General features: G+C 39.5%; 1 protein-coding gene across 1 annotated transcript in view; it reads left to right on the top strand.

Annotated features, from left to right (window-relative positions):
• LMLN (leishmanolysin like peptidase) overlaps positions 1 to 9249 on the top strand; it is a 431292-nt gene extending 422043 nt beyond the window's left edge. Inside the window, exon 17 of the mRNA XM_085647501.1 lies at positions 6990 to 9249. Within this exon, the coding sequence (XP_085503627.1) occupies positions 6990 to 7090 (101 nt within the window). The 3' untranslated portion in view covers positions 7091 to 9249. The remainder of the gene's footprint in view (positions 1 to 6989) is intronic.
• The last annotated feature ends 7636 nt before the right edge of the window (positions 9250 to 16885 follow it).

Below are 16885 nucleotides of genomic sequence, written 5' to 3' on the forward strand. Positions count from 1 at the left end.
CAAGCCTAAGGATTCTACCACGCCTCCTAAGGCCTAAGAGCAAAAAACTCAACAACAACCCCGCTCCAAACTGAAAAAACTCAAATTCAGCATTAAAAGACCCACAAGGTTTCATTCAGGGGAATGAGCCTCTGTCACAATATAATGACTTGTTCTTACGCCCCCTTGTCACTCAAACCACATTCTACATCAAGGACAGTAAACATCTGCTGAACCTACTCAAAGAACTATAATACCACAATGGAAAGATACTGTGTCTCGACGTGGAGGCACCGCACACCAGCATGAAGAGAGATTACTTGTCAATACAGACCTACTTCTCTTTGCAAGATTCGGAATAGGCAGCCCCTATCCATTAGCTAATGTAACTGGCTAAACTTAGTTACAGAAAACTACTTCACCTTTAAGGCTAACATCTATCTGGGCGCCATAGAACATCGATGGGCAGCACATTTACCCCAAGCATTGCCTGTCTCTATGTGCATTGGTTCAAGGAACAAAACATTTGCGCTAACAACCCCTTCACAGACGGAATTTGTCTTTGGCTTCACTACATTGATGACGTTTTGGTCATCTGGCATGGAGACGACATGACCATCGAGCATTTTCTTACTTGTCTCAATAGTAGAAACCCATACCTGAAGTTTACCATGACTGCTGATAGACAATCGGTATCTTTCCTTAACGTCACCATTATAGCTCAAGGATAACAAATTGACAACCTCACTGTTCACAAAACCCACGGACTGGAACAGTCTCCTGCATTTTAACAGCACCCATCCCCAGGCACCAAGGGAGAATCTCCAGGTGGGGCAATTTTTATGGATAAGAAGGAACTGTTCTGAGGTACAGGGTTTTAAGAAGAAAGCAGAGACCCCGATACACCAACTCCATTGCAAACAATACCCCGACAAGATAATCGCAAGGCACAAAAAAGAGCACAGAACATTCTGAGAGACGCTCTTTTGGAATTCAACATATAGCAAAACAGTGATATTCGCCAGTAATTATAACACCTCGTCCAATATTACAAAAAGATTGTTAACCAGCACTGGTGCATCCTTACATCTAATCAACTGACCTTTACTAAACCCCTTTGCTCTTTCAAGAGGAACAAGAGTATTAGGGACCGGATTGTCCACCCAAAAATCATGGAAAAAGACTACAGAAAGACAGAATACACTATGGAATCTTCCTCGAGTATCAGGCCACTTTCCCTGTGGCAACTGCTCCGGGTGCCCCCTAACAAGACATTCAAAAACACTAGACCTAGGTTTTCCTGTGCCTTGGGAACAGAAAGTGCACACCAAATGCAACAGTTGCAATGTGGCATATGTAATCAAATGCCCTTGTGGCCTCGGCTATACTGGAATGACCTTGAGCAAACTCAGGAGCACCATTCAGTGCAAGAGAACATCCACTAAACTTAACACATATTATTTAAAGAGGAATCACAGTGACAAAGATATGTGGTGGTCAGTAATTGAGAAACCAACAGCACAAACAGGGGTTACTGACAGACTCCTCGGGAAAGAACAAAGATGGGTATACAGGCGTCAGACTAATATGGCAGGGCTCAATGATTGCACCCCATGGAACCAACTGAGCCTACAGTAAACACAGAAGCCCCATAATGTCATCCTTCAGATATACAGAACTTTCATGGTCACACTCTTGGGGGCAGGGTTCATGGCATTTATCAACAAGCGCTTTTTCAAGTATACTCTGCACTCACGATCCATTTTATAAATATATATGTCAGCGAATCACCTTAATTTCTTTACCATTAGGGGATGTCCTCAGTGTGCCCATTATCCGGTCCCTCTTCATATGCCTCCTTAAGAATGGCGATGATGACCGCCTTACAGTTTATTTTCCCATTTGGACATGTACATTCACCCCCAGTTTATAGGGGGTGAACGTATTCCAGGTAGCGTCAGTGAGCACAACTAATTGACACCTTTTTGACACAGCACAATCAGACACCATTTTACCATGTATAACAGTTGACATATAAGCAGAATCAGGAAAACGGCAGTGTATTCCAACTTTAAACCTCAGGAATTATGCCACTGATTATATTTGAAGCGCGCTGTCACCAGAGATAGGAGCATGGTAGGGAATTCATTTTCCAGTCCTGCACATGCATAGTTTTCAATACAGTGGATTTTACCACAGGATTGGGACACGCTTCTACATCCAACACGGGTGTCCAAGACCAAAACGACTCCATTTCCCACCTACCCCGGGGCATGCCTTACATACGCACGTTATGCATCACAAGCTTTCTTCACCACCTCTGACCCAGTCCAGCTGAATTCTACATGGAGGATATAAACCCCTCCTCTGGCCGCACTCAGAGGTACCACAAGCCAGGCCTAAGCGGATCCAAGTGGATAATAGATAGGATGAGGTATTTTTTATTTATATGTAGCTTCCCCTAGACCCATTAATATACAAAGAGCTCCCTGGAATACGGTTAAGCCCATCCTGACCTTTAGGGGTTAGGGTGAACCCGATGATAAAGCATGCCACTGCTAGAGTGGGCGAGGGTGATTATAAAAAAGGATTCATTTTCTTTTTTCCATCCTCATGCAAAGGTGGTGTATAGTTGAGAAGCGCACCATTTCTCTCTTGAGGCAGGAGATACCCTTACATTATGGGTAATTTGAGTTCAGGGAGAAAATATCCTTTTCTTCCTTTGGTTCACATAAAGACCTCCCTTCCCTTCCGAGAGGTAGGGCCCCTGACCTCCCTTACCATCGGTGTGCAGGTAACACAAACATGCACCATCTTTTGGTAATGGGAAAAATTTAAAGTGCAGAAAAGTTTTCTGCAAAAATGTTTACAATATGGATTCTTTTTCTACACTTTAAATGTCTCCCACTTAAAATATTGGCTGTATTGTTCAGTAATAACTATGGGACTGTGTCTACCAGCCACATGGAACAAGATGCCTGCTGTGCATGAATGCAACATTTTGAAATGGAGAAAATTAAACTGGAGCATTAACTTTGTGTATGTGGATTCTATCAAACTCATTTAAATTTTCTTCCATTTCAAAGTGTCACATTTATAAACAGGAAGCATTTTGCTCCCAGTGGTCTGAAGATCCGGTACTACATTAAGAACAGTAAAATTCTGCCATTTGTTTAAATGTGAGAAATTCGAAGTGAAGAAGCCTACTTAATAAAACAATCAGACCTGATTGGCTTAATTGAAAATGGAGAAAAAAATTGTCTTAATGTTTCATAGAAATAATTTTCTTCACTTTATATTTCTCCTATTTAAAAAAATTACTGTATCTTTCAGTTATAGATATGGCACATTGACTAATGGCCAGTAGGAGCAAGAGCCCTGTCATTTGTTTACAAACTTAGCATTGATACTAGCAAAACGTGCAATCACCATGAGATGAAAGGCCGTAAAAGCACCATCACTGATGGACTGGTATAATGAAGTGGTCAGATGGGGTGGAGCAGAAAGTGCAGAGTTGAAGCGGGAGGAACATAGGGGTTTGCGGAAGAAACCTATTTCAATGGAGTGGAATATGATACTGGAAGAATTTATAGCCACAGATGTACAGGCACTACTGACCGGGTAAGACGAGCACCAAACTATTGCCAATATATTGACAGGTAGAGTCCAGGATGTTGTAGGCCTATACTACACTATAGGAATGGATTGCTGAATTTGTGGTACTGTTTAAAAATGTAAGAACTGCTATGCTGACTTTTAAACATGCATAGAAATATATTGCTCGGTCTGTAGCTTAGAAGAGGGGTGGGATATAGTTGAGTTATTTGTGGATGGGGGATGGGTAGTTTAGTTTCGTAGAATTTTAATATTTCACTATATGTATGTACCAAAGACATTTCGATGGACATCAAAAAAACATTGCATGTATAATTGCTACGTTTCCCAGCTACGTAGTGCTGGTAAGTGACAGTTAGTGGCATTATTGTTCATTATCGTGCTTAGTTATTGTGTGGAACACAAATGTGGATTTAACATGATGTATATCTGTGCATAAGGAGGTTGCAACACCACAAAATGAATAAAATATGTTATAAAATAAAAAAAAGAGCAGTCATTTGTAAATGAAACAATTTGAAATGGTAGAAAATTAAAATGAAGAGGTAACCTAATCATTATGATAACTTTTCATTTTAATTTTCTCCCATTTAAAAGCATCATTTTGTTCTCCCGCTCCAATATCGAGTTGACAAGTACTTTTATGTAAGAGTTAAATACCTTACTGCTTCCGTTCTTCACCTCCGTGCCCCAGTCTGGATCAAAAATCTGACTGAGCACTGCTCATTATCAGGCACTGCTATCTGCAGCCTGATGATAATGATGACAATTAAACACCGCCATCCCTTAACTTTAATAGGAAAATGTGACCCAGAGTTTATTAAAACATGAACTCAAGGCTGCTAGCTGCTCTGAAGGTGTCTGCGAATCACTGGTAGCTTGCGATAAACTGGTTAGGGACACCTGGTCTAGATGGGCCACTAGTAGTAGACATGGACCTGCTCTTTTGTAGGATTAAATGCCACGTAATACAAAAAATACGTTAAACATGTTTATGACCCTTTCATGGAACACAGCCCAGCAACCCAAGTTAAATAGGCCACTGTATGGGTATATCCCCTTTCATCTTCATTCTTCCGGGGTTGGTGGGGGCTGACTAGGCATCGTCAAGGCAAGCCCTCTTCCTCAGAATCCCTCAGTTGGCTGGCAGTAGGAGTCGCGCCCTTTGTTGAATCATACATCACGTTCTGTAAGTCAGTACATGGATGTCGCTTATCTGTATCAGATGATTCTGGGGAATAGGCCAGGCTCTCCCTCATTCTGTGGGATCTTGATCTGCCTCTGCGTCTGGTGCCCCCATTAGCAGTCGGTGTTTCCATCCAGTAGGGTTTTGGTCTAGGAGACCTTGGTCCTTAAGCTTGTTCTTCATTGTTACCCAGTCTCATGCATCCTCCAGAATCACAAGGAAGTGAGCTCGAGAGTTGTGGAGTACGTTGAGCTTGTCTGGAAAACTCAACATATTTTTGGGGTACATGGTCTGAGGTTCTGCTTAATGGCATCAAAGGACTTTGTTTTCGTTGAACTAGTTTTGGTTTAATCCGGGAAGATCATAGTCCGAGTGGAAAGGAAAGTTAGGTTTGCTGCCCTTCTGGCATCCGAGAGAATCATATATCTGTTTCTGGAGTTGAACATTTTTGCAATCATGAGGACTGGGGACACGCCAGAGAGTGGCTCCTGGTCTAGTGATCTGTGGGCCCTCTCCACCACAAACCATTGTGAGAGTGGTCATTTCGTCTTATAATACTGAGACCTGATCTTTTGCTCCCGATACCCTATCAGTCACATTTCTGAGATCTTGCTAGAGGGGGGGTCACAACCACTTTCACTTTTCCTACATAAGTTTCTAAGGCCATTCTGGAGGCTTGGATCGCCAGGTGGATGGCCGAGGTGTCCGTGGATTAAGTAAGTATCTGGCCCAAGGGTGCTTCAGAGGTTGAGCCTGTGACGAAAGCCAGTGGAGTGGTAAACTTGTCAATGTTTGGGGGGAGGAAAAAGACGGACCCCGAGAGGAGTACAGTATGTGCATCAAATGAATATTGAGTTTGAATGGTATAGAGTGTTTGTTGCTTTTTTTCAGGAAACATTTTTGTACATAAATGATATAGGAGAATGAAATTAATATTACAATATGGCATTTTGAAACTGAGATATTCCAAATAAATTTAGGTAATTCTGATATGAAATGTTTTTTGGTTTTCATTTAATGCCTAAGCAAAATTGCTTTCCATATAGTACTCTGTATAAATATACACTGTTGGATTAAAAAGAAAAATAGAGTCAAAATAATTTATTATAGTAGCCAACGGGGATTTGTATTGTTTTCTGTACATACCTACAAATAGATTGTATGGCATGCCTTATTATTAATAGTTTTCAATGTGTACAAGAGAATATCCTAAACATGCTGGAGACCCAGTGGGGGAGGGGCTCTACTCTTCAAATCAGATGAACTTCCAAACTCTACACTGCTAGAGAATGAGTACTGTTGACCATAAAAAGTATCCTGAGGTATGTCATCCCAGAGACTCCTGCCCTTGTAATCGTGGGTCTAAGATGTATTGCGTTAGAAGCTGCGGGGAAGGTAGAATGGACCTGAAATCCCAATGACTGCTAACGTCCACAATGGCAATTCCAAGATGGAGATTAGAATATAGTAACTATCTTTAGAAAACTTGTATCTACAAGTATGGGGAACCATGGCTATGGAGCAGGGGCATGGCTCAAATTAGTGGCAGCATGGTGAAAACACTGAACTTTCAGGAATCAATGATTATCTCCATTTGATTTGATTTAAGAGTCCTGTACTTAGTGTGGCCACACAGAAGTTCTTAGTAGTTAAGTACTTGCTGGTGCTTTTGGTTGCCATGATATTTGTTTTTTTGTGGTTCAAATAGGTACTTTTGTTTTGGCATCCAAACGTTGCTGTTCTTGCCTGGTTACATAGCTTAAGCGTCAAGCCCATTTTGCTTGCATTTGTTGTATTAATACCTAAACAATATTTACAGGAAAAGCAGATTTTGAAAAAAACCTACACAATGGTGCTAATTTACATACTGGATAACGGTGTGTAATATTGTCCTTTTTGTTGTACAATTGATGATTTTTGTCATTCATTATTGTAATCGTGACGAACATTAAATATAGATATGATTAAAAAACTGAAGTAATTAGTGTTAATTAACAGGCATGCCAGTTGCATATAAATCCATTACAGATATTCACAAACAAATGTAGAAAAAGGATTGCCATATTCCCTGAATACTGGCAATATGATGACAAACTGATTCATGAATATGTTGCAATGATGTTGGTCCGTATGATTATTTGTGCAGAAGTCATGTTTGCACCGCATGATTAGTAGAGTGTGAGAGTAACTGTATGTTTTTTAACCCTAGATCTATGCTCTCGCTCTTCAAGTCCTGTTGCGACTCTGTGGCTGCTCCTGGGGAACCTGCTTCCTTTGCTGGCCGGATTTCTTCTTTGTGCACCCCGCTAAAGGAGAAGCAATGGTCTTGGGTAGTCTCCCTCCACACACGCCATGAGCAGAAATGTACGTGGACGGCTGATGTGCTTGAACCTCTTGGAGCACTAATGTGGAATTTTCACCCTGTCATTTCACAGGGGAAAAAGGATTTCTGTGTTGTTGTGAAGTTTTGTGACACAGAAGCCATGAAAATATACTAGTTCAGCAAGTGCTGAACGAAGCAACAACTTTTTTAGATGAAGACGTGACTTGAGCGGTCAACAAAGTGCCAGTATTTTCTACATGGTACCAGAGTTTCCAATAACAGTGTGGAAAGTTCAGCTCTCCTCTGGTATCTTCGAGTCTTCGACCAACTCCACTTTCGCAAAGACATACAATTGTGTGTCGTCACTGCCAGTAATGTATACTACGCGTATTTTCTTTGTGTACATCATATAATTTCAGTAAGAGTTGGAAAGCTGGTTGTACCCATTTAGAAAGGAGCATATTTGATGCTCTGTTGACTCTGACCATTCTTATGAGCCATGATTGCATCCTTCTCTGGATGCTTAGAACAGTGGCTTGTTCTGGGAGTCCTTCATGCCCACAGGATGGTGATGGTCAAATCCGTTTTTGTCTTGACTGAACCCAGTTCTTCTTAAATTCTTTGAGCTTTTATCATATTTTATTGGCATACACTGCAATGGGGCAGTCTTCCTTTGTGTGAGCTATAAATGTAGCCTTGTACACTACATTCATTTTGGAGGCAGGTCTTCTGGAGTGATATAGCGCTATTCTGCCCTATCCTCCCTGTTAAGTACACCTTTAACCCATCCCTTCGAAGTTGACCTGTGAAGAACTAACCTACTTTTCAATTAAGTCCTATTTTAGTATGTACAGGACGATTTCACAGTAATAGAGAAAGTTGTCATGCCTTTGCCAGGCGAAGGCCAAGAATCTGGAAAAATCGTGAGTGCACCATTTACAATGCTGTAATTTACACTTTTTTAGCATACTACTTGGAGAAAAACTCCTGATATTCTAATAGTGTGTTCCATAGTTGAGCTGGCTCAAAATAATAGAACTGAACTTGTTCATAAACACCAAAAAGTGAGAGAGCACTTAAAAAATGTTGCGGTGATACTTTTGACCTAGATGTCCTGTTTAGCTTTGGTAGTTCTGGGAAGAAAATCCAATTGCCCCATTACTACCCAGGTATTGTCTGACTACAGACACACATGTAGACAGGTGTGGAGCATACCAAGTGGGGAGCTCAACTTGAAAACTTATGCGTTGTAAAATCCCTTCAAGTTGACTAATTTGCTACTTTTTTCAGTATTGAGAGCCTTCTCAACTATGCTCATAGATGATAGGGATAGGTGGTCTGCATCCTTCCTGTCAAGGCCACCATTGATGCCTTTTAGGCTCCTAATCTGCTGCTAACCTGGCCTCTACCGAATCTATGGATAATGGAAGGTGTCACTCCTAAAATGTGAAAAACAGACTACTAGTACAATCCAGTGTGCAGATGTACTTGAACTAAAGCCATAACTCCTAACCTATGTGAAAGAAGTACAAGAGAGAAACGAAACTAAAATTGGCCGTTAATGGCTGTTGACCTTCATCAGTCTTCACTATATTGTTACTGGATTGCATCCTCTCTGGAGACAGCACATCAGTCTTAGAAGGGATGATTGTATTTCGTGCACTGGCACTTCATCTGGCCACTGAACAGTTTTATACCATACCAGACAGGGAAGAGTGGTAGTTAAGTTATTCAACCGTACATATAAGAGTCCCTAAAAGATTTAACAACTTGTTGGGGCAATCCAATAGAGAAGCCTTTCCATTAGAGATGACTGCATTTCTCCATTGCAATATCTTCCTTGGTATTAATAGAGCTAGAATATCTCAGCCCTTGTGCGTGATCATGTTTTCCGAAAGAGAAATATCTCTTTCCAAAAACACGTTTTAATTATTGTCTAGATTTTTAAAAAGCACACTGATTTGCATTACAAACTATGTTTAAATATGTAAATGCGTTTAAAAGACTTGTTAATTTTTCCTTTAAAAAGTGCAGGAAACTGATTTAACAGGACATTTAAAGATGATTTTGACAATGGTATTTATTTTACACACTGCTAAACAAAGTTTCAAAACCACCTAGTGTGACTTTTGACTTTGCATTACTTAAAAAAAAAATGTAAGCAGTCATTTGGCTTCTTTCTACAGCATTAGGTTTCTCTTTACTATCCTAAACATTTCTGTTGAACTACCATTCATTGATTTTAGCATTATTTTGTCTCAACAGTTTTCCTCAGCTGTACATTCTTTCACAATGCTGGTTAATTTTTTTATGTATCCCTCCTGCGAAGTCAGAGTCATGTTATGATGAACGCACTTTATGTATTGTCTTATTAACATTCACTCTGTTGTGGATTGTAATATTTATTAGGTGCTTCACTTTAAAAGATTGAGGGACTGCCAGGTTCTTTAAGGCTGAACTTGGCCTGCTAGAAAAGAGTATAACTACTTCTGCCAGAAAAGGTGCTGCCTCCTTGAAATCTGGGTTCAACTCAGAAAGAGAGCCAAGTATCCATGCCTCCACCTTAGACGTAGCTGTAACCTATGGTCATGCTTCCAAGCAGTCCTTCAGGGCCATGCAACCACCACTGCTTTTATATCACCAGGGTGACAATGAGAGTTTTAGTGGTGATTTGCTTGCCAAGTACTGATATCGCCATTCAGTACTTGAACGATGAAGATTCACTCAACATTGAAAACAACCTCTGTAATGCCAATCTGAAGAACAAGTGCCACATCTATCTAAGGAATCAGAAGAAAACCCAGGAATCTTGTGCACGTTTTATGGTCATTGCTAGTCTTTACAGGTCAGAAACCAGTTCCGCTGAACCCTTGTGGTCACAACCCAGAGATCTTAGTTTAAGGCAGCTTTTCTCCAACATGTATAAACTATTAATTTATGGATTTTGGCAGTTCTCTGCAAAACAACCTTCAATAAAGTGGGGAACTGAGCTTCCAGGAGAGTGACCATTGAAGCAAAAGTGTTTGCGTAGCAAACATCTGTTGTGTTTGAAATTGAAACTGTAGTTTTGAGCTCTTTCTTACTTTTTGATGCAATTCTACAGGAGTCTTTGTTTCTTGCAACTGTTTCGGTGAAATCCTACAAACCGACGAGAAAAAAAAATAGGACAGATGGGATGGATTCTCTATTCCAAAATGTAACTCCCATCCTACAAATTATATGATTGATTTGGCAGTTCAAAAGAGCTCCCTAATATCTTTGACCTCTGTTGCTTCCCCCGCTTGAAAAGAGCAAAAGGATGGATGCTGTGGTCAAGAAAGCTAGTAGAACTTCAGGTGCATCCCGAAGGGTAGTGAATACAAATGCCTGTCTAGGTTCATATGATATATCCCTTATGGGATTCGGTAGAATCACCGCTCTTCTGCATAGTGGCATAGGACCAGAGTTAATGAAGCCATGAAGGAGCAAATGATTGATGGAATAAGTTCTATTTCTCCCAAATAGGTACCACAGACAAAATTATGTTAGGTCATTCTGCCCACAGATAGTTCCACACAATCTCCGTGAGACACATCCCATATCTCTGTCTTATGCTTTTGAAATCTGATGCCCAGCTGAAAGACCTAATCCTATATTTTTCATGCTTTTTTGTTTTTACATCCCATGTTCATGTAGAGGTCCACAAAATGAAAGCTGGAATGGGTACATCATGATTACGCTGGTAATTTTGGCCACCCCTTTACTTCTATAGAAAAAAGAATTGGTGTTAAAAACGTTAGCTGTTGATGAATAATTCAAACGCATATTCCTCACTATGTGAATATCCTCACAGGCTGCGGATCTGGGAACTCGAAAGCAGCACTCCTGCATGCCTATAAGTTATGTTGAGCTGCTCCACACCGACATTGTCCACTCCATAAGTGATAACTATCATGACAAAATCAAAGACATAAGGAATAAAAACTGTTGTTCTGGTAGTCTGTTCCACAAGGGGTAAATATAATGACTGCTGCCCTCATGGGAAACATTGCTAACAATGAAATTAACTGAGCATGCACTTGGAGATCAGTCTTTATTGACTTGTCAGACACACAAATTGGTCTGGTTTTAATCCAGAGATTTGTTTAGCTTGATGTGTCAATTCCTTTTCAGTACGCTTCTCTATTCCCCTGTACTGGGGATGACCGTACTATTTTATTCAGGATTAATGGATATTAATGATGATCCCACAATGAAAAAGGGAATGTTACATACTTGCAATCCTAATTAAGAAGGCAAATATTGTGACATGCAAGCAAATAAAGTTCACCAGAATGTGACCTTTCCTTTAAGCAAACAAACACATCATCTTTAATAGAAACACTTGATGAGTTGGTACCCAATAAGCTGTTCCACAGACCTCCAGGCAATGGACCTTAATTGCCTTTTTGGTGGTTCATTAAAGTCCTGGTACAAGGCTCCCACTGCTCCTAGGGGTCTGGCTGTAGGCATCGTGTGTTACAGTGTGCTTGAGGTCTGCTATGCAATTGATTTCCTGTTCTTCTGTGAAAAGCTGTGATCTTCCATGTGCATTGTCTTTACTCAGTGCAAGACAGTTGCAATACCAAACGAAGTTAGTATGATAAAACCTAGTTCCTTGATGAACATTCCATTGTGGTTTGTGCTACCATTTTTTCAGATGTACCAGGGCTACCTGCAGTGCAGAAATTTGGTTCTGCACTGCTGGTAACCCTGGCACATCTGAAAAACATTTCAGAGGAAGCCCATGAGATACCCCTCAAAACATATGTGCTCTTGTAACTAGGGAATCCAAAAAATCCAAGTGACATATCCATCCCCAAAAACACCAATATTGGCAGGCCATGTGCCTGCTTTCATTGGGGAGCTTTAAATCTGTCTATCCTTTCTCTAGTTAGTACCAGGTTACAATTCTGAGATTATTGCTAATCTCTCATTTCACCTGCCATCATAAGACAAGCAAACGCCTCAGAGCCTAACCTATCGACCTTCATGCCATTGAGCTGCTCCCTTTGAAAGGAAGCGATCACAACGTACCCTTAAGGTGCTAAACTGTGGAAAATGCACTGTAAGTTTTCACTTTCCTCTCCACTTTTTCAGGCTGACCAATCTTTCCCTATTTTTAAGTTCAAGATGGTCAGCTTGGCCTGGATTCTACCCTACATTCGGGTGGAAGATAGAGTCTGCACACACTAGACACTCTTTTCACTAAGGTGCTGGTAAAATTGGCATCCTTTGTGTCTTCCGCTGGAAGACTGCATGATCGTTGCCTTGTTCTCAACACAGTCCCTGCAGAACATATTCTCTGAGTACATCAAAATGTCGTTCTATGCCAGAAGCTTTGAATCATTTAGCACGCTTTCCAAGCCTTCTCAACTTCAATACTTTTCTTTTCAATCCCCTGGCCAAGGTCTCTTCCATTGTTGAGCGATCTGGCCGTTTCTTGTCTTCTGCCACTCTATTTTGTCATCATGGTAGGTTAAAGATCTGGCCACTGTAATGCTTTACAGGACAAAGAAGTTCTTTGTGTTTTGATGTGTCCTTGCACCACCCATTATTTTTAGATATTACATATTAAAATTAGAAGCACAAGTATCAAATGTACTAGATCACACCTTTAAAGTAATTATAGTGTTATATGTTGAGACCCTCACGGGTGAGTAGCCGCGTTCTACAGATACTGATTGATTGATTGGTATCATCCTATTTGCCTGGCCAACGTTCGATGCTGCATTTCCACTTGATAACATTACAACATAGTTTACTCTTTCTTTGTACACTGCCTTGAAAACGTTGGACATAACTATGTGTAGGGATAGTTCCACGCTGCCTAACCCCCCAAAAAGGCAGACTCCCCCAGGTTAGGGGAACACCTAGAACTGTGCACCATCAAACTTGTCCTGATTACAATCTCAAACAATTTAGGAGGAGTTCTTACAACAACATCCTTGCAATGAAAAACAGTAAACATGTGGCAAACAATGTGAATTTCAACAAGTGTTCTAGTGGGCATTATAGTCAAAATGTACAATGTTTTCCAGGTATGATATCATAATAAGCTCATAAGTCATCCTAAGGGCATTGTCAGAAGCATGTAAAATCCCCTATAAATATTAAGCTGGTATCCTCAGAGAATGTTGATCAATTCAAAATTCAAACTTTAGTGAACTATTAATACAGGTATTCAATCGTTTCTTATTGAACAGCATTATGACTAAATAATTATGCCAGTACATTTCTGTTTACCTTATTTGAAGTAACTTCATGCACTGTAGACCCCAAAATCACATCACCAGGTTAGCTGAAGGAGGACAGTACTAGAATTCCTACCTTTGAAGCACCTAGCTCGATTTAAACTAAGAGTAGATTTTAAATTTGATTTGTCACCAGGTTTTATTCAAACATAAACTAATTAATAACAAAAATGTTTTTCTAAAATGTACTGTAGCATTTAATTTTAAAAAGAATTTCCAAATGCATCTTCTAATTTACCTCAAATATGAGAGCTTCTTTTGTTTAATGTGGCAAAGCCATGAACTATATGTACTTGACTAGCAACCTAGATGTCTTGCCATAATTTCTGTGAACGTTTCTTTGGATAATAGATTTAGTGTGGCCATTCTCATACTTTTGTTCAGGTGAGCAGTTGGAAGTGACCATTGCTGATAAGTGGTACATTACAAAACTCTGTATTAAGTAAAGGAAAGCTCAAAGTGGGACATGAGATAATGCTCAACATCTTACTATGAAACATCCTGGAATATGATGCTGTAAATATTGTTAATGTGTTTTACTGCTTAATACTGTGATTTAAAGTACTTGGAAGTAGATAGCAGCTGGAAAATAAGTTACGTATCAGTAATATAGGTTCTCATCATCCTTCAGATTAGTAGGCAAACTTATCATGCCCAGTCTTGATCTGTATCGGTCATTTCTTTTTGATTTAACTGTGCCATAGCTGCACATCCCATTATGTACAATGGGGGTAAGAACAAAAGGGTCCTAGTCTGCTTTACACACCTTTGGTACTGTGTAGGGCTGATAAAATCATTGTTTGGGTCTCTACACAGGAACCTTGGATACCAGTCAATTACTAAAAGGAGGGTACTTCTCGGGATAAGATGTGGTAAAGACAGCTGGCATGGCCCTTATGAGTGTTTGTTTTGGGAATAATTTGCAAACAATAATTTAGTTATTGGACGCCTTCACTTGAAATTTCAGACTAGAATAGCCTTTCAAAACGTTACACTACATTATTAAAGATGCCTCTAATTTCATGCTCTGTATAGGTGTTTTGGAAACGTGTTCCATACTTTTTGCCTTTGTGTACATATGTCTGGAAATTATATGCTATTTATTTCAGAAGTTGTTGGTTAACAACTGCAAAACCGGGAGAACAAACATGGGTAGCATCTGATGACCTAGGAGTTATGTTTCCCTTTTATCAGATTTAAATTCCATGTTAAGATGGCTAGGGTGCTGGACCATTAATAAAAGACAACACTTCTCTGATAAAACAATGAATTCTGAGTGGGCGAAGTGTCCAGAATAATTGGCAGCACAGATCCCAAATGACTGAACTCATCTAGCCCTTGTATGAGTCTACCCAATGTCACTTGCATGTAGCTCTTTGGTTATTCCTCTTTCTGCTGGTGTACGTGGGATACAGGGAAGTGCACTTGTGTTACCTAAAAAAATGAAATGCCTCACCTTTGATGAGCTTTCTGAACTATCCCTTAACTATCTATGCTTTAGATAGAGATGGGAAGTGGTGTTCATTAAAGCATTTGTTTTCACTGCAAAGTCAGATTATATGGTCTATATTGCCACATCTGACTAATTCCATAAAGATGGGCTGTGATGTGTAAAGCCTCCACACAATTCTGTTTCACGCCTAGCTAAACAGAAACTGCCATCAACTCTCTTGGCCTATATTTAAATGTATGCTAGATGCTGGGATACTTCTAATAAGAGGTCTTTGATGGATTTGTTACACCGCCAAAAATAAAAAGCTTTTATGGTGTTATGATGCTTGCTAGTTGGTGTTTGTTATGGTATGTTAGAAGCTTGGACATATAAAACGTATTTATTTATTATTTACAAACCTAATGCCATCAGAGCACATGTATTCGTTGAGGGAAGTACTTCTGTATGTGCAGAGCAGTGGAAGCCTTAAACTGGATAAATACCTCAGCTAATAGTCATGGAAATTGTTAGGTTTCATCACTGATAAAGCTGCCTTTTACATTTTAACTATTGCCATTTATTTCCACCGTAAACTAACATATTTATATGTATTTATACTACAAAAATTATTGGAGCTTATTTTGAACATGTTAGTTCCTTGGTAAAATAGACGGCATCTGTTAATGTCATGGTATTTGTTTATCATACCTATGCATTCTTAATAAATGCACTGTCATTCTGTTTGTGTTTCTGTTACATTGCTTTTGAACTTCACTGTTCCTGCTATCTTAGGGTCATGAAGCTTGTATTGTTCATCTTAAACTATAAGCCTGTCCCAAAACAATGCGACTCTGTCACTTCTAGAGATTTCATTCATGTATAGCGTTGGTTATCACTTCAAAAGAAGTAACCATTCTTTTTTGTATGGGTTTATATATGAGTACACATAAGGAAAAGGCTGCATTTCAAGTGATTCACGAAATGGGTCATTACAGCTGCAGGAGCGACTATCATCATACCATCTTCCGCAGTACACAGGCAATCATGTCAGTCTCCAGTTGGGCAAATATATTGTACATTAAGGTCCTGTTCACATTTGTTTGTTTGTTGTTCGTTTGGTCATCTATCCAGTGCTGATGCCTTAGCTGGGTAAGTGTGAAAATACAGGATGCTGACTTCTCTGTTTGTCTTTCATAAATTTATATGATGTCACATATTCCTTTCTCAAGCAGAATAGTTGTTTTTCCTATTTTCATTTTTGGGTACAGGAGAAGAATCACTGTAATTTGGTTTTGATGAAATGTAAAACATTAAGAATGTTCATGCTGTCCCCTTTGTTACACTCGTTTCTAGCTTTAGATTGCTACCATCTGCAAGGCACACTAAATCATGACTCAAGCAATATCATTAGTCATAAGAGTACAACATTAATTTGAGGACGGCTGGCAGTGGGTGTCATGGGTGTTCATTCTGATGTCCGTTTTACATTCAAATTGTTAGTGACTCTTTGATTTCTTCGTTGCAGTAACTAACCCTAATAAAGCTGAATAAATAGCCATATTGTCAGTCATATAGAATATTATATTTCCTACGTGATTTACAAAAAAATTGATTAGTTGTTGTATCTACTAATGTCCTTAGTTATACTGCTGTATTCTAATCTAATAATATTGCCCCTTTCATTTTAAGGTACTCATTGAAAAATAATAATCAGTAGGTTGTAGTCACAAATGTGAAATTATAATGGCTGATTGATACTAAAACATCTCAGTTGGAAATAACAAATCAGCACAAAGACTCAGAGGGGGGAAAACTTACCAGGCAAGATAAAAAAAATTGCTGGCCCAAATCACCAAACATTTTCAGTCAGTAGGTGTGACTTAATCCTGACTAATGTATAATTTACGCCTAGGTTTCCATGAAGAAGACACATTTACTCAAGACAAAATAAGCTTTTGGAATAGGGCCCCTGGTCTGGGAAACATATTGATTGTTTGACGAGTGTGCAATAAATAGCCTTATGTTTTGATGCCTTTTTTACTTGCAGATTATGTAAAAATATATTATATGAGCTATAA

This window comes from Triturus cristatus, chromosome 3_2 (assembly GCF_964204655.1).
Source record: "Triturus cristatus chromosome 3_2, aTriCri1.1, whole genome shotgun sequence".
Classification (NCBI taxonomy): domain Eukaryota; kingdom Metazoa; phylum Chordata; class Amphibia; order Caudata; family Salamandridae; genus Triturus; species Triturus cristatus.